We start from the raw sequence: 18,895 nt of genomic DNA, 5'->3' as shown, positions 1-18,895 counted from the left end.
ACTAACTCACACTACAGACAGTGATGAACTTCCCCTCCACCCCTTCACTTCAGCATGCTACCAACAAGTTACTATGAATCCCTTCCTCTATCCTCCCCAAAGAAAGCAATTTGAAGGTAAGGAGAGAAAAAGTTTAGAGTACATACTCTCTTTTCCAGGGAGATAAATCCTAAAGCTACTACTTAAAAGCAGAAGACAGGCATTTTATTTAAGCATTACAGGCTAAGATGACTGACTTCTTGGAGAAATGAATCAGGATAAAGGATCAGTAACCACAGCTTCATGAAAAGCAACCTGAAGTTTTAATAAATGAAAACAAAAGATTCACTAGATGAGAATGCCACAGCATAAGAAGTCTGAAAATAAACTGAAATACAGGTCAAACAGTATTTATTCTTGCTTCACTTTTAAAGTCTTTAACAAGGATGTTTAGCAACACTCAAATGCTAGCACCTACCCAAGCACATGGAAACCCTTGGAGTTTGTCCCTCCAACCTCACTGGTAAAGCACCAAAAACTGAGCAATAAGTAAACAAGTCACACTTCAGATTTGTAAAGAGAAGTAGGGGCATCTTTTAACTGCCTCACTTCAACAGGGAGAGAAACCACACTGTAGAGAAGCAGCTTACCAACCAAAGTTCATGCACAGTTCCTTAACATTGTAACAAAAGGCTTAGGTGACTAACTGTACCTGATAATTATTTAAGGTCATATTTTTGCTTTGTTACGGTATTTTTACCAATTAAAAGCATATAAAAAGGAAAAGAACTGAAGCTGGAGAACTTAATGTCTTAACAGTTAAAACAAAGGGCAAACTACTGGAAAAGTAATGGCCATTTACATTTAGTGTGATTCCAGGTCAAAATCTTTGTCAATTACAATACTAATCTCAAACTCTTTACAAACAGTGTTAATGCAACCACAAATTGCCAGGCATGATGTTCATTTTTACAAAGATTTTTTAGAACTGGAGACATTTCTCTAGGAAGTCAGGCTGAATCAGGCTTTGAATTGGATTCAAAGGCTAAGAGAAAGACGCCATTATTTTGAGACTTAATCATCTTTAAAAGGTTTTGTTATCTTCCGATTGAACTCAGATATCCTTGTGTTTCATTTGTACAAAGGGGACATGGCTGCAGCCTTCCCCATGCCCACTTAGCCGTATCTTCTTTCAAGAAAAGACTTTTATATGTGGCACACAATTGTTACCTAACTGCAACCTAGTCTTAAAGCAGCCTCAGCCTCCCTGTGTTTATGAAATGTCTACCATCTACATAGTCTCTTCAAACGCAGAATACTTAAAGCCACTGGAAAAGTAAGAGTTACAAGGCAAAAGAAATATATTATACACCAACTGCTTTTATTTAATTTCAGAAACCGTTCACAAGATGGTAGAAAAAACTTACAACCACTTCTAATTTAGTCTTCCATTGTTCCCAGTCAGCTCTAAACCCATTATGTGCAAAGCCCATTTACCATGCATCTAGATGATAGATACAGGCTATGAAATTCTTTATTCTACTTGTAGCAGCTTATGCAGGTGCAGCCAAATACCAAGCCTCAGGACAAATTGTACACAAACTTTACAATGTAGAATTTGAATTTAAAATATGAAACTTAAAATCTACACAGAACTGGTAAAAATCAAGCACAGATACGAGGACAAACTTAAAACCCATGTGAAAAGGAGTCTCGTCTTCCTTTCAAGTGCTTTATTCTGCTACACAGTCAAAATGAAGATGTAAGCTTGTGGTTAGTTTAAATTACACTCTGTAGATACTATAGACCAATTTAAAAGTTACACATACAGCAATAGATGTCCATTGGTTCATCTGGATTACTTATACAATCCAGCTGGACTGTTGAAAACAAGTCAGGCAAAATTTGAAAGAAAATCCTTGTGCAACTTTTTAGACAAACGTTTACTGATGGGCACACTGTACCCCAGGTCCATGATGGCTGCTTTCTTCATCAGAACTATCGTTATAGGCTTCACGTCTCTGGCCACCACCTGAACCACGAGTGGTATCAAATTCCTGAAGATCTACCTCTTCTGCATCACCAATTACATTGGGAAATTCTGGTCTAGCTGGCAGAAGATCTTCAAGTTCCTGCCCCAAAAAAAGAAGTGTATTCAGTACTGCATCTACAACTGCTAAATAAAGTGACCAGTTTCCCACAGCTTTAAGGTTCCCTCTCAGAGCAGGTTTGGTTTAGAAGTCTAAGCTGATGTAAACCCTGAAGTGCATACTCATTTAAAAGTATCCAAAGTATTTGTATCAACTGGAAAACACCATGTAAAGAAACGAACAGCTCCACATATCACCCACCAGAAGTGCAATCAGTAAATACAGTTGCACTCTGAAAACTTATCACACGGCAGCAGGAAGATTCTTCCTCCTGCCCCCTCATGTGCCCAACATCTGCACAGCTCAAATACAGGTTCCATAAATCCATATTCCAACGGGTATTTTCAAGTTACATGTTGCCCATGAACAAAAGAACAACTGTACTTGCATCTAAATACAAACACTGACAGCAAGCACGTGAGGTACACCACACACACTTTGCATACACTGTCAAATAAGACCACCACATTCACGCTTGAAAAACTACTTACTGAAAGCTTTTCTGGGCTGATCCAGTTATTTTCAGGAAACTGAACGTCAAATTTAATGTAAAGATCCCCTTTCTCAAAAGGATTGCGATACTGTGGCATTCCTTCACCTCTGACTACGCGAACACAACCTGTAATTCAAAGAGAAGCAAGCTGGAGAGTGCTGCTTCAGAAAAAAAATCCTTCTCTGTACAATTCTCTTGATTTCTCTAGCCTAGATTCAGTTAACAGGACAACAAGAATGGGATTAAGTGTTCAAGAATCACAAAAGCATAGTCAAAGAAGTCCTTATCAGGTCAGGCTTACCTGGTTCAATTACTTTTCCAGGAGGATATTTAACCACAATTTGACGTCCATCAAGGTGCTTAAATGTGAACTGAAATCCACACAGTGCTTCAACAAGTCCAATCTTATGTGTCATATGCAAGTCGTTCCCATCCCGCTGGAACACCTGAAAAACAAAGACAGGAGATATCTTTTCTAGTCTATAATCATATCTCCACAAGACTCATTATTTAGAATTCATTATTATTTATTCTTAAAATTCAATGTCAAAGCAACAGCCTTTGCACACAGTTAACTTGATTCTGTTAATTCAAATAGCTTAACATGCTTGGAAAGTTTGTGCTCGATGAAAGTGTCATCTAAGATAAGGCTAACCAAATTTGTAAGGTTCAAATTAACCAAGAAGGAATGTGTAACAGCAGTGTTCTCTTACCCCCAAGATCTTCTGCACAAGCAACCTATAAACAGAACTTGTGACTGTTGAACACTATTTCCCCTGCACTGGAGTACAAAAACCACATCTTTGTTTCTCAGCATTTAACTAGTCATCATGCAGATCTGCTTCATCTAACTGTACCTACTGCAGAGCTTTGATCAATTAGTCCACAGCTGTCATAAATGATCTTTAAGCCATATCACTCAGGATTCTTAATCAGAGTAAATGTAAGCTTTATCCATTGGCAGAACCATGACTCCCACCTCAAGGGAAATTTGAAGAACCTTAAAAGCTTCACTAGAAGTCAGTCTAGTTTCACTCACTAAGACAGAAGGTACAGTATTCTTCAGAACTGTTAATACTGTAAAACTAGGCGTAGTTCATTAGAAGACTAAAGACAGAAGAAGTGGCATCCACCATCTGGAATTTGATGCTGTCAGGCACATCTGACTGTTCTCCATGCTTACAGACTGTTCTCCCTTATCATAGTCAAAATCAACTGTGATGCCATGTTTCAATCAGAATTACAGCAGAAAAGAGAACATGTGAAGAACTATGCAAGACTGATCAGACAGATTCACAGTCCTTGACACAGCTTTGAAAAGCTCACTAAGTACCTAATTTTCAGATAACCAACATTACATCCTTAATATGTGACTGGAATTGAAACCTGTACCCAACGCTACTCTTTGTGTCACAACAGAACTTCCCCCTCCCATCACCATTCCATTCAACATTTTTTTCCAGAGTATAACACACAAACTATTTCTTATTTCACCATAGTACTGGCCTTTCTAAACAAAAGCATTCAAAAAAAGAAACAGCCACCTCAACTCTGCCCTAAGGGAGTTTTAACACAGAAAAAGATAAACTGCAATATTTAATTCAAAAGTGCAACGTATATACTCCAGAACAAAGTAAGCATAAGCCTTAACTAACTAGTATAAAATAATAGTGTGTGTTTGTTTTGTTACATGAACCAGCAACGTCAGCATTCTGTGTTACATTTCCACAACCACAGTAGTAGAGATGGAAAGCACCGTCTGGGGATTTTAACAGGAGTTCCCTGCCATGTCACCAGACACAGAAAAAAGGAACAACTAGCATTCTGTTAGCATCACAAGCAAAGCAGAGTGAAGTTAACATCCTGAATGGCTCTTCACTGTGTCCACTGTATCAAAATCAGCCTGAGCCTACCCGAGACAGCTACCTTTTATTAGCATTAGGAAGCACCAGAATCTGCATGTCCTCTGGCTACAGACTTGCAAAGTTTTTTTCTGGCTCACCATGAACACCACGTTATTTGCTATAAATCTAAAAAAAGCTATTCACCATCTCTCCTAGAGCTGCAACTATATAAATTACTTTAAAATGAACAGCCATCTCTATCACCTAAATATTGAAGACTACGATAGAAGGCATTTAAAATATAAACTCAGAAACATTACCTCATTCTCCTTTTCTTGGAGTAAGAGGACAATATCACCTGGTTCCACACCCGGAGCCTGATCTGCTTCTCCACTGAATGTAATTCTCTGCCCATGTTTCATGCCTTTGTCTACATGGACTTCAAGTATTTTTACCTCTTTGATCACCTTCTTCCCTTCACATTTTTTACAGCGGTCTTTTTCATTAATTACTTCACCTAAAGAAGAACAAATTTTGAGTTCAGATATTTCCTCGTAATTGCATCCAATTCTAAAGAAAAGCTATTTTAAAGTAGGCTGAATAACACATGCAACACAATTAGTGATTTAGATGCTGCTTTATGAATTCCTCACAAGAGGAAAGCCAGGCCCAATTTACCCTAGCTGGAAGAGGGGGAAATATAAAGATACATATAACTTTCCAAGCTGTCTTATCAAGGATTTTGAAAAGTGAGAGCACTTTAGAGAAAGGCAAAACAAGACTTTGTCTACAGCTTCTAGCATTCCTTAAGTCTTAATCTGACTCCAGTACCCTTATGACTCAGCTTACTACTCTGAAAAAAAGCCTACTTTTCTATTTCTTGTTGTGCTGGAATATGACAGCTACAAGAGAAAGGATGAAGCTAAAACCAAACTGAAACATCTCCCCTCCCTTAAAAGTCAGAAAACAAATTTCAAACTATTTCAATTAATTGGGAAGCTTTGTTCCACTTCAGTTAACAACAGTGAAAAAAGGATTACTGGGTTCTGTTCATTGGCAGCCACATTTTGCAGTATACCACCACCACAAAGTACAATGTAAATGCAGCCAGTAGAACTAGAATCCTGCATACAAAATGGGAGTAAGATAGCTGGTCAAATCACAGTTTCATGCAAGAGCAGTATGTAGGCTTTCCCACAGAAAGGATGCAGCATTTTCTGACACGTAAGGGATTTCACTTTTATACTGTGAAACTGAATAGTGTTTTACATTGTCCGTCACCTCTAGCAAGACAATTACTTTTTCCAGCAAACTGTATGATGACTATCCAAACCAGATTAAATTCTCTGTTGTACTTCATCTTTATTTTTCAAGTAATCTAGTCTTTGTACAGAGCAACCAAAATACTAGTCACATGCACTGTACAATTTCAGTACTTATTTCCAACACTGCTGTAAGTGCCACAAGCAGATGCACTTGGCTTAAGACATCAAACTTCCCAGCTTAAGCCACCTTTCCTGTGAAATAAAGCATAACATTATGATGCAGCTGAAACTACTGAACCTGCAGGTTACGTATGTAAACTGTGACAAAAAGATGTTCAGAGACAACATCATTTATGGAATGTTTTGACTAGTCACAAAATACAACTCTTTACAACTTCCAAGTATTGTGAATAGCAAAATCATCCACTAGGTGACGTCACTACTCTGCAAACTGCAGATCTAAAAAGGAATCACATGAAGTGCAGATCATGTGGTGAACTTGTTCCCCCAAACACAACCAATTCAGCAAAAGGTATCTTCTTAATTTGAAGAAGTTAAAATGCAACTTCAGATTTCCATTTTTAAGCTAAACCTGTCCTTGTACATCAGGACACCGAAAAAAGACAAAAAGCTCCTAAAACAACAAAATCTTGGTGTTTACTTTAACACAAGAGTAATAGCAGTAAGTAATATTCACATCTAAGTGGTTTTAAAACCCAATCAATCCCTACTATTCAAGGTTCCCGGCTGCTTTTCAGTACATTAAACACTGTAAATCTTGCTGTTGTTGCGAGTAAAATGATTTCTCCATGTTTACATCAGACTGAGACCCAACTGACTAGATGGGAGCAAAGCTGCCCTAGGTTAAGTTCCTCCTGAGATTTAATCAGGAGGTTGAATCCAGCTAAACGCACTTAGTAACACAGAATCACTTGGCCTACCTTCTCCATTGCAGTCAGAGCATACAGACTGCATCTGCTGAACCATTCCAGGAGCCAGCTGTCTGATCATGATACGTACGCCTCTACCCCGGCAAGCATTACATTTCTGCACGGCTCCAGCCTTCCCTCCCTGCCTAGAAGAGAAAGAACCAGTTGCATGAAAAGCAAGTTTTTCAGAAACATACAACAACAAAAAAACCCCCCTACATCAGTAAGTTAATGTGCCTAATTGCACTACCAATTATAATTAGGTTCTCTCCTCCCCTCTTCCCCCCAAAGCCCTTGAATAGTTCCAGTTCCATCAACAGCATCATTCAAGTTCAACAATTTTCTAGTCTGAGAGCAGGCTCCCGTAAGTCAAATACTAATAAATACCTGACACAGATGTTTCATTACACTATATGCCAACAAAGCAACCAAAGAACTAAAAAAAAAATATAAACAAACTTACCCATTACATGCACTACAAAGGACATTCTTGCTAAGTTGTAGTTTAGTTGTCTTGCCATTATACAGATCTTCTAAAGAGACTCTAGAAAATAAAGCATTTCTCCTGGGTTATCATTTAACAACTTACCTTCCCCATGTAATTAAAATACTTGCCTAGGATAAACTACAAAAAACACATCTTCATAAAAAGACTGAATCTGCTATTAAAATAAGATTTTAAAGCACCTTGTTAGTTTTCACAAGGAGTCACTAAAAACTATTCCATACATACGCATACAGACACGTAATCCTGAGCATAGTTTCAGAGAAAAGCTGTAATTTAATCAGAAGAAACCAGATAGGATTGCTTGTGTTTCTCAATAGGAAACAAGCTGATCTAACAATTTAGGTTTTATTACAAAGTCATAGTTTTGGTTTAGTTTTTTTTTCAGTTCTACCAGGCAGGTGAGAAACAAACCTCTCTAGGCAGCCCTGACAATATTTATAGTATGCATACATAAGAACACGTACAGAATTACTTACTATTGTATTGTGCCTTCCATACAAGATAGTTTAGAGGGAAGGGCTTAGCATGTCCCTAAGGCCACTTAATTATTTAGATTTGTTCATGTTTCAATTTTTTTAGAAGCTCTTGAATACACTACCAACCTCCAATAACCTTCATGTATTGACAGAACTTCACGAATACTTTTACCGTTTCTCCATGGATAGAAATTTCAACTCAGTGTACTGAAAAAAGGTTGCCTGGCATCAGTGTTTACACATAACAACAAAACCAATGCTAATTAATAACAAAGTGTGCAGTACTAGCTACTAAACTAAGCAAATGTAAAAGTAAACAGGCTTTACTAAGCAAGGTTTGCCAAACAAAGGAAAGATGCAGCTTAACTTAAGAACTTAGAAAGGACCTGCTCAGCAGGCAAAAAGCCCATCATGATTGCAAGCTAAGATCTACAAAACACAACTAGATGTAATATTCAAGCATGACTTTAAAAAAAAACAAAACCCACACACACAACAAAACCCACCACACACACTCTTCCATTAATTATGCAGTTTAACTTTAGTTCCAGCAGGTATTAGGCTATGAATGCAAGTCATCTCAAGTCCTTCCAGAGCCTTAGAAACTCTGCTTCCCTAAAAATCCAGCTACTGAGTAATACTTGGTTGTTGAATGCTTTTTCAGATTAGAACTTCCAAACATAATTACAGGAGCAAAACCAAGGAAAATAATGCTAACAAAGTCCATACAGGCTAATAACTAGGCAAAGCAAAGCATTAGGTAGTCTGTAAGATTAACCAATCGTGAAAACTGACTTGAGATGACTGCGTTTTTGGCTACACACAACATACACATCTCAAAAGTAGGTGCAGACTGCAAAATATCTCAGCTGAGAAGCATATCAAGAATATTAAGTAGCAGAGTCAAGTACTGATCAGGAAAGCTTGAAAGTACAAATTGCAGTATCAAGATACTCACTTGAGTGGATGCATCATATCTTCTCCTCTTCTTCTACCATTACGACTTCTACTCTGACCACCCATGAAATTGAACAATCCACCACCAAAGATATGGGAGAAAATATCGTCCATTCCACTGCCTCCGCCACTACCTTCTCGAAGACCCTGTTCTCCATATCTATCATATAACTCACGTTTCTCTGGATTTGACAATACTTCATAGGCAAAGCTTATTTCTTTGAACTAGAAGAGGAACAGAGTCAAAACAGTGCATGGTAATTCAGAACTTCAAGGGAGCATTTTACTACCATTTCTTGCCCAGCATAAACACCCAATTAAGAAGGTACACAATAGAACACTTTTCCACCCTCATTCTAATATGCAAGACTTAAAAGTCAGACTTAGGCTTTGTTGTGTTACCTCTTATCATAAAATATGACATTTTATTGCAAAACTTTGTTGACTTTGTTCTTTACTGTGCCTGACATAAGACAGTTTTCTTTCAAACAACAACAAAAAATCCAACCAAAGAAGAAAACCCCCAAGTATGCAATATTGCAGTAGCAAACATGCAAAAAAATCCAGTTACGTACTAATGGCAAAGACTTCAAGATATGTTAGGCACTTAAAAATATGCTAACAATTGAGCAACTTACTAAAAAGCATATGAATGTGTTTGTCCTCAAAACAAATTAACATCTTGTCATAGTCATTTCTGCTCACCTCTAAGCAACCATTAGAATTTCAGTTCTGTTACAGAGAATCAGCTGAGTCAACTTAATTGACTTATTTAATTGCTATTAGCATAACAAGTCTAATTCAACCTTCCCACATACGTAATTTGTTTTATGCTGCAGCAGTTTCAAGAACCTCCACACACACATTTTACCACGTTGGAAAAACTTGGAAAACGGACTATCTTTTTCAAATACCAATGTAGATGCCAATGCCAGCTGACATCATCTCAGCAGAAGAAGAGAGGCAGTTCTTCCCCCAGCATGACCTTCTCAACCCATTTGACTCAGCCAACTGCTGCATTTTTTCACAAGGTACACTGGTAGATCTTGAGATTGGGAAGAAGTACGCAAAACAGGGTTCCCTCCCCCAGTTATTATTTTTGAACAACTTGTAACAGCAATCCCTCAACACCTGTATTTGGTCCCCTAGATGCTACCGTGACAGCAAACTTCAGGATTTAAAAAAAAAGTCTTACTTTGTCTCCCGCATTTGGGTTCTTATCAGGATGGTATTCCTTAGCCAGCTTTCTGTATGCCTAGTTGAAAGAGGTACAAAATTAGTTTAAATTTTCATTAATGAGTTCTTTCCCCAGAAACTCAAGTAGTGTCTTTTATTCTTAAGGAAGAAAGAAAATCCTAATAACGCAAAGTGAAAAAACAAGTGTTTTGAAATCACTCATACATTGGAATGATACATCAAAAATTCTGACATTACTATATGCATAAATTAACTACACTTGGATTTAAACACAACTATAGCACACAACAGCTAGAGCTGATTTTCCTGCTTATCTTCATTAATTCACAGGAAGAATCACACTGGACTTTCCTTAGAATGACTTGCTCTACAGAACCCACTCAAAACCTACAATATGACAGTTTAAGTCTCAATCCATTTGTCTTTCACCTCAATCACAGCAACACATTAACAACAAAATGGCTGCCTCAGCTTCTCATTCAACCTTATCAGTCAATCCTCACAATAATAATTTTATTCTTCCTTACCTATCAGTAATGGCAGATTTCATCTCACTTTGATCTAAGTATACAAGTTACACATGCAGAAATGTACAGATCACTGCTTTTATTTAACTTCATTGTTCTTGGAGGAATATGTACAGCCAGATCTCCAGAAGAGATTTTTTAGAATGTGGGGGTTTTTTGACCAGTACGTTGACTCTCAGGACCATCACTTTTTCTACAGCAGTACTTAATCTGTTTTGCTTATAGTCTGGAGGACCAGAGCAAATAACAGGACAGGCAGAGATGTTTCCTACAATTTGAGTTTTTGACAGTAAAGATCTCAGCTCTTCCCCACTCCACCTCAACACCCTCCAGTGACAATCAGGGGACAGATATTAATAAATTACATGGTATACAGTCTTTTATTTTTTTAATTATACATATAAAAAAATCTACAGGGATGCAATGGCAAACAACTGAAACATTGATGCTTAGAACTGATTTTTCAAAAGCTCTATTTCTGTAGAACTGAGCATCTAAACTAGCTCTTTAGAACTACAACATTAAGAGAGTTTTACACACAAAGCTTTACAGAGGTCACAACTTTCCATTTTGTACTGGAACAACTATGATTCCTTTTTTGTGTCTGCACAGTTATTTCTCTTTACTGATTATCTTTAAATACTTTGTACTTCTGCATGCAATCAAGAAATAAAGTTTAATAAAGAACTAATGAAACAAAAATAGAACACTTATTACAAGCCAAATATTCTAAACCACAGTAAGCATAACAAACACAAATCATAGGACTTACAGGACAAATTACCCATCAGTAACAATGCAGAATCTTCCACAAACCTACATATTCTGTACTAATAATAGGTTTTCCCCAAATATTTTAAGGAGTCTAACCAAGGAGAGAGAAAAACCCAACTAAACAGAACACTAAACTGGAAACCTACATAGCATTATCTAATCAGGGGAAAAAAGGAGCTTGCATGGTGATCTCTAAAAAGAGAGAGCACTCATGTCTTTACTGATAACAGCATTCCAGTTTAGAGCAATTCTTAAGACTACCCATGGCCCAAAAGGAAGCTACCACTACTTGTTTAATCAGCCACAGATCCAGAATCAACGCTACACTGGCACTGTATTATAACTTCAGTAAAACTTAATTTAACTCATCACTGCTAAAGCCTGCTCTGTCATCCTCTTCTGACTAAGCTATTACCTATTTGTTTTCACTGACCTGTATTGGTGTATAGGTTAAAATATCAAAGGAATAAAGCAACCATGTGACCTTTCAGTGACAATAAGATATAGGTGAGCTCCTTGCTGTTGCAGGCAGTTGGAAACTTCACATTCCATGATAGGTCTAATCTATAGCAATTCGTATCGAGCAGCACAGGTTATCCAAGTGGAAAACTGCTGTCAGTTTTTCATTCTTGCAGGACGCAGATACTTTTAAGAGAATTCAGTAAGAAAAAAAAATTCTACTTGATTGCGTTTGGTATACAGCACATCTTCTCACCGCATGCCTTCCACTTCTAACAGTATTTCAACACCGCAGCCGCCTATCTCTGCACAAACTGGGCTGCTGCACGCATGCTGGGTAACGCACGGCTGTTCATACCAGCACCACCCACCAGCGGAAGCAGGTCACTGCTAGTAAACCGGCTAGTTAATTACCCTCCCTCACGTGTAAATGGCTATCAAGCCCTTCCAGAAAAAAAAGTGGTTTATACGCTACGGAATGAACCGGGCGCAGCGAATCGTTCCACCGCTTACCTGGCTCCCAGCCTTGGCCTCGCTTCTTTGTTTACCTCACCTCGTCGCCTCCGGCCGGGGGGCCTCGCGCAGCCCGGCAGAGAGGAGCCGCCCCGAGGCCCACACGTGGGGCAGACAATGGCTCCAGCCAGAACCTACCGGTCCCTCACGAGGGCTTCTGCACCCAGCGGCCTCTCGCTGGCCGCGAGCACCGCTCTGCCGCGCGACAGGGCCGACACCCGGCGGCGCCCGGAGCCGAGGCGGGACCCGGCCGGGCCCCGCTGCTCCCCCCTCCCTCCCCCTCCGGGCCCTGCCCGCGGCCTACCCCACTCCGTCGGCGCCCGCCCGCAGGCCAGGCCCCAGCGGCTCGGCCTGCCGAGGCAGCACCGGGCGCCTTCAGCCGGCGCCGCACCCTCCCTCCCCGCAGGGCCCAGCCGCGCGGCCGAGCAGGCCGCAGCCGCCGCCTTCAGGCCGCGCTCCCCGCGCCCGGGGCCTTCCCTAGGCTCCGCGCCCCTCGCCGGCCCCAGGACCGCCCGCCCCTGCCTCAGCCGCCCCGCGGGGCCCTGCCCGGGGGCCAGCCCGCCCCCTCCCCCACAGCGCCGCCGCCCGCTCTCCCTGGCGCCGCCGCCCCTGCCCCGCACCTTCTTGAGCTCGTTGTCGGAGGCCCCGGGCGGCACCCCCAGGATGTCGTAGAGCTTCGTGTCGGCCACGTTCGCCATGGCGGCAGCGGGCGCAGGCCGGAACGGACCGAGGGGCGGCGAGGGCGAGACCGGGAGCAGGACGAAAGTCGCCGCAACGTCACGCGCAAACGCCCCCGCGTCACCACGCCGCGACGCGGGAGGGGCCCGCCCCGCCCCCTTCGCCCTTCGGCGGCGCGGCCCCGCCCCCTCGGCCCACTTCGGGCGCCTGACCCAGTTCCGGCGCGGCGCGGCAGGGGGCGTCCGTCTCAGGGCGGCGGGGCTGGGGTCTCGCGCATCCGCGCGTCGTCGCCGCGCCCAGGAGGCGGGAAGGGGCCGTGAGGGGAGCGGGGGGCCGGCTGGCTCTGATCCAGGCGGCTCCCGCCCTGGCGTTGGAATCAGCGTTCCGGCGGAGAGAGGAGAGCGCTAGCTGTGCCCTCACCTTCCCTCCCCGTCATTTCGAAGACTGAAATGCCGGTGCTTGCGTGCGCGCTTCCCCGGTGCCCTCGGCCTGGCGCGGCTGCTCCTGCCCGCTGAAGTACGTCGCTGAAGTTTGTGGGGCTGAGGGCCAGCCGGCTGCCTAACCTCCAGCACTAGTGTATTTTTCTTCAGGGACATATTGCTAAGGCTTTGGCAGTTATAAATAGTGTCGGTACCCATCTGCTCCATTTTTGTGTTTTGCTTCACTTCTGAGATCTTAAAAAAAGCACTAGTTGTGCTAGGCCCAAAGCGATGCGGAGGAGCGAAGTGTACTTCAGTGGCGCAGGGGCCCCTGGGCCCTAGCTAGAGACCACTTTCGCAGGCAAATAAAAAGCCCTGTTGTGTTTAATTAGAAGATTGTCTCTCAGAGCCTGGCCGGGGGAACAGCTGCTGAGCCCTCCCTCAGGTGTGGTCTCAGGGTCGTTAGCTCCTCATTAGGCAGGGGCTTCCGGAAGGCTCTAAAAGCTGTGGCAGGTGCCTGGATGAGGAAGATGGGATGGGGTCTTAGAAACCTAAAAGTAGCTTCCTTGCTTCCCTGTGGGTAATCCTAGGGCATGCCTTGAAGAGGGAGCTCCCTGAGGGAGAGGTGAGTAAGACTGAGCCCTGAGGAGAGTCTGTGGGGGACTGATGAGTGACCTGGCATGTGAGAGAGAGCAGAAAAGGCAGTTTGAAGTGATTCTTGGATTTGTGGGGTAGAAATTTGAATAGGCTCCTTGCCTGAGGGGAGCAGATCTGAGTGGTCAAAGGCTTTTTCCCTCGTTGTCTGTAGGAGGACTCTCCATCTTTAGCTCCTTGATGCAGCTTGTGGTTGCAGTGGCTGTACTGAGAAATGCAGTCTGCTGGTGGCTTCTCTGCTCCTTAAGCTGATGTTTATAGGGCCCTAAATTCTATCATTGTGTTTATTCAGTCTAGTATAATCTGATTCAGTAGATGATGGTAATATCTACCTCTGGTGTTGCAGGTGTGGCAGCAGTCAAGAGCTTCAAAGAGAAATGGAGACTGGTCTTGGAGAGAGAAAAAACAGTGGTAGGGCAGAGAATGTCTACTGGGAAGACAGTCCCATGGACTGTAATTATTAGTCTGGTTCAGAGATGCGCAGAAAGAAAGTGGAAAAAAACTTAGAAGGAGATGTGTGTTTCTTCAGTGTTGTTGGAGGCTGTGTGTACAGCCTTTGGTAATTACATGGTTGAACATACGGGGCTGAAGCTAAGAAGGCATCACCATTTGGTTTACCTGTGTTTAGCACTACTTAGCTTCATCTTTTATGTTGGCAAGGCTGAATTCAGCTACTTTTAAGAACTGTCTGGCACTGTTTCTAGAGAAGACTCTTTTTTTTTTACCATACAACATTTTCTTTTTGGTGGGCACTCAGGTAGGGAAAAAAGTTAGAGTGTGTGGAGGAGCACTTCTTTGCCCTACAAGTCGGACTTAGAATTTTAGGAGTTAAGCAGAATCTGCAGGACTGATCTAAGCAGCATTTAAAATACCATAGCATATTATATGTGATTTATGTGTGTCTTTGTATTTTAAAGAAAAATAAATCTAAAGATCTGAGAAGGTGAGCTAGCTCAAACCAGTGGGGTGCCATTCTTATCTATGCCTGTAGGGATGAAGTTCACTAAGTGACACAGCCCAGACTTACCTGTCCTGGGACCTGAGCAGCTTGTTTGCAACTGAAGCCAGAATGTGAGCCAGCAGACTGACAGACAGTAGGAATGCTGGATGAACTTGGTGTATTGACTTGAGCCTAAGCTAAGGAGGCAGTTTAGAAGCACTGGTTGTATACTTTCTTCTCCCTTGCCAAAACATCCTTGTTTTATGTCTTACACAACCAAACCATGCAATAAATAATAAGAAAACTCCTCTAGGATGAAACTTTGTATTTTATTTTCAAGTAGAGCAAAAGAATCACGAGCTTGGATGATTACCTCTGTATTAAATTAAAATGCAGATGAATAGCAAGGTAGAGTTTCCCCTTCCTGCATACTGCTTTTATCATCGACTTGTGAGTTGTACTGACAGAACATGTTAGGCACGCAGCTGAAATGTGGTGTCCTCCCCTATTTTTTTTTTGTGTTGGCACTTGCATGTTGTCTTTGTTTTCTTTGTAGGACTTTTTCCTTTTTTTATTATTTTCCTCCTTCTCCACATAAAAGCTTTTTCATTTAGTTTCTAATGTTATTTTTATCACACAATGTGATGAAAAGCAGTTGCTATATGAAGTTTTGTTTGTTTGCTTTTAAATAGACTGCACAATGGTCAGCTCTGAGGTGTTGTTTTGGCCTTACACAAGCACTAAAAGGGATCATTGAAATTCAGTTCTTGCTTCAGACCATTTTTGCACTCCTTATATGAAACAAATTTAATTTATTTTCTAAGATGAAGGATTTTGCAATGCTTCCTTAAAAATTAAATAAGCATTGATTATCACTGGAGAATCAGAATGAGATCAGTTTCATGTTGCTGCAAAACAAAAATAAACCCCCTTCCTTCAAGTTTTTATCAATTTATGTGTTTAACATGGTCTTAACATGAAAATAGGAGCAGGCATCACAGACTCCTGCTTAAATCTAATACTCTACAGTCAAATTTAAATTTTAAAAAGTGTTCTGTTTAAATACTCCTGAAGAATGCAGTTACACTGTAGGAAAAAAAATTAAGGAGCCTACATGGCCATTGCTTTGAACCTTTTTGGTATCAACTTTCATCAGATAGGGCAGTTAGTGTATCGTGTGTACTATCTGTCTGATTTATAGAACTTTTCGACTATGGAAAGAAAGCAAGCCAGTGAAGAACAAAGAAAGAACCTGAAACTTGTAGAGAAGTTCAAGAGTCACTAGCTGAAGAGCCTGTTAGGAAGTGGGCAGCTGCCTGCGCTGGCAGGTGCAGAAGGCACAACCACCAGGGCTCTTGTGCCAGCCAGCTGTTCCCTTGCTGGTCGGGAAGCGCACCCTGCCTGCCCCTACCCCAGGTCTCCTGACCAGGAGAGCAGGCTCGAGTTTTGTGATATGGTCAGAACAACAGGTTTGGTTTATTGTCCTGCCCCAGCTGTGGTGATGAAACCCAGGGCTGCCTGACAGGTACCTCGGCAGCACCAGTAATACGAGTTGCATGCCATACTGCTTTTGCCCTTTCCTGGCCCTCGTTTTTGCTGTCCTTACACCTATGTCTTTCCATCCCAGTCTCCTCCCAAACAAACAACCCACCCCTAAATACTTATTCCCCTTTGGTTCCTAGTTTTGCTGTATCTGTACTCAGATTTGGGTTACTTAGATACTGTTGCTTAGATAATCTCAGCCTTATATGGTGTTATGGATATGGTTGCCTAGGTGCTGTTGGCTTTGCATGGCTTTACTCCCTAAAAGAGCCCTTGAATAGTCCCTTCTGATTATCTCTTATGTCTGGCAATTTCTCCCGTAATTCCCCCTTATTTCTCCTGTGGGATCCAGCCACCCTCACTGCATTATCTGTAACTTTTGTGACCATCTCATAATGTTATTTGTAATTCCTAGTGATATTTTTTTATGTCCTGTCCAGTACTTTTTCACATCATCTTTAGTTAGTCTCATGCCAAAACCTTGTCAGTGGCCTGTCATTTGCCTGCAACACTATACTGAGCATAGCTGAATAATTGGTGGAAAATCAACATATTAAATACTTACTTTAAACTGAGTTTTTGTTCTTTTTTTGTATAAACATTTAAGGGCTATGCATTTTTTAATTGCAAAATGAAAGTAGATAATCAGCAAAGAGTGGAATATTGGCAGGTAGTGTCATAACAAGCTCAGAAGACTGTACTGTAGAAATCTCTTAAGGGGGAGGGAGATAGCTTAAGGGATTTTCCTTCTGAGTTAGCAAAAAGAACTTAGGAGTTCCACATTTTTAAATGCCCAGTTATCCAGGCAGTTGGGCTCTGCTAGATTTTCCTATCTGAAGCGTATGGGACAAATCTTTTTTTCTTACAAGTAGAGTCTTTTGAGTTTGGATTTAAGTTTTGGGGTGTGGTGTTTTGTTTTTCTGTTACCCAGGGAAATGATCCTGCTTTTTGCCTGCATACAGGCTGCTGTCAGAGATCAGAGCTCCCAACAAATCCCATGTTAGCAACATGGGAGGGGAGAAAGGAGGTGCTTTGATTTCCCCCTCACTGAAAGAGATTTCTGTGTGATGAGCAAATGGTGTTTAGTGTTGTGTATAGACCTTTTAGAAGATTGGGAGGGGAGCGAAAAAATATACAAAGAAAATTCATCAACTTTGTCTTTTCCTAATAAATTCTTGGTCAGGTGCCTCCCTCTGTGAGACAGAGCAAGATAAATTGAAAGTTTCAACACTAGTTTGGCATACTTGAGAATGTTTGTGTGAAGCTTTCAGTTGGAAAAAAAACTTTTTCAAATTTAGGTTATAGAGTGAGAGAGAGATGCCACATGGTTAACTGGCAAAGAGAGCAAGGAGTAAATAATACAAAAGTTTATTCACAACTCAAATCTACACTGAACTTTTGACAAAAGAATGTCTAAATTTCAAAATCGTAATTTGTATTAAAAAAAAACCAAACCAAAAAAGCCCAACAAACAAAACCAAACCAAAACACCTTTACCCAAATACAACTTGGTGCAAATGGAAAAATCATCAAAATCAATGCTGAAAAAAAATCAGCCAGCCCTGCTGCGATCTCTCTGTTATTTAGGTTCCTGAATGAGGTCCAGCTTACTTTTTTTTTCCCCTAATGTAAAGATCTTGGTGTTACTGAGAATCACACTAGGCAAAATGTTTTTGATAAGTTTGTCTTTGGGTAAAGTGTTTCAGTTTATTAAGATGTATAGTGCATGTAACAACTGAGATGTTGTCCTTTTCAGTTATCATGTTTTGTAATATAACTGAGTTATGCTTACATTCACTGGTTTTATATAAGAATTTTCTTTTTTCCAGTGTGCCGCAAGTCCAGTAGTATTCAATACAAAACGAGTGCCTGAGCTGTATCTAATTTTTTTAATTTTTACTAACAATTTAAGTTCATTTGCACTCTGAGAACTCTTTATGTACATTACTGAGAAGTCCTGCTGGTTGTGTAGACTTTTGCCTTTAACTCTGTGTGAAATGGGAACCAAAGGCATTCTTGAGATGAAGGCTGCATTTTGTAAAACATATGCAAAACCACTATCTCTGTATACAAAGGCAGATTTACACAGGTGTTATATTTTCATACTTAAAATTTGGATGCAACTGAAGTTTACATATTCTTGAACTATAAGTTCTTAACAATCTGTCCTACTAGATCCTATGTTCTGTAATACATCTAGACATTCTCTGTGGAGGAAAATATACTCTTGTTTACAACTTTGTGTCTATAATTGAAGGCCTATTCTGAACAAAAGGCTTAATTTCAAAGGAGAGTAACAAGGACAGGTTTTTGTCACATAAATGTAAAGATACTGTTGTTATACCTCTGTATCTATTTATCTTTTCCCGGAATCGTGTTGCAACTCTTACAAAAGAGACTAGGCCCTCTAAATGTAGGGTGAGAAGGTAACAACTGTGAAGAGTGGTAGCTAGGTAGTGCTGAACAGACTGTACAAAGGTTTAAGCAAGGATGAAGGAAACCATTGGAGAAGGTAACTGGGATTAAACAGCAGTTTCTTAGAAAAGAAGACTTATTTCTGAGAATCATCCTTAGATAATCCCTAAGAAGTC

At 41.0% G+C, this 18,895-nt stretch overlaps 1 protein-coding gene across 1 annotated transcript; it reads right to left on the bottom strand.

Annotated features, from left to right (window-relative positions):
• Positions 1-1,339: 1,339 nt before the first annotated feature.
• DNAJA2 (DnaJ heat shock protein family (Hsp40) member A2) lies at positions 1,340-12,894 on the bottom strand. The gene is made up of 9 exons (XM_075434104.1): positions 12,692-12,894; positions 9,797-9,856; positions 8,603-8,826; positions 7,124-7,204; positions 6,673-6,806; positions 4,787-4,983; positions 2,924-3,068; positions 2,621-2,748; positions 1,340-2,111 (listed from the first exon to the last, which is right to left on the bottom strand). Exons 1-9 carry the CDS (start codon positions 12,767-12,769, stop codon positions 1,923-1,925), a joined length of 1,236 nt encoding a protein of 411 aa, XP_075290219.1. The 5' UTR covers positions 12,770-12,894; the 3' UTR covers positions 1,340-1,922.
• Between the last annotated feature and the right edge of the window lie 6,001 nt (positions 12,895-18,895).

Source organism: Opisthocomus hoazin, chromosome 12, assembly GCF_030867145.1.
Source record: "Opisthocomus hoazin isolate bOpiHoa1 chromosome 12, bOpiHoa1.hap1, whole genome shotgun sequence".
Classification (NCBI taxonomy): Eukaryota; Metazoa; Chordata; class Aves; order Opisthocomiformes; family Opisthocomidae; genus Opisthocomus; species Opisthocomus hoazin.
This window is presented reverse-complemented; position numbering and strand designations above follow the sequence as displayed.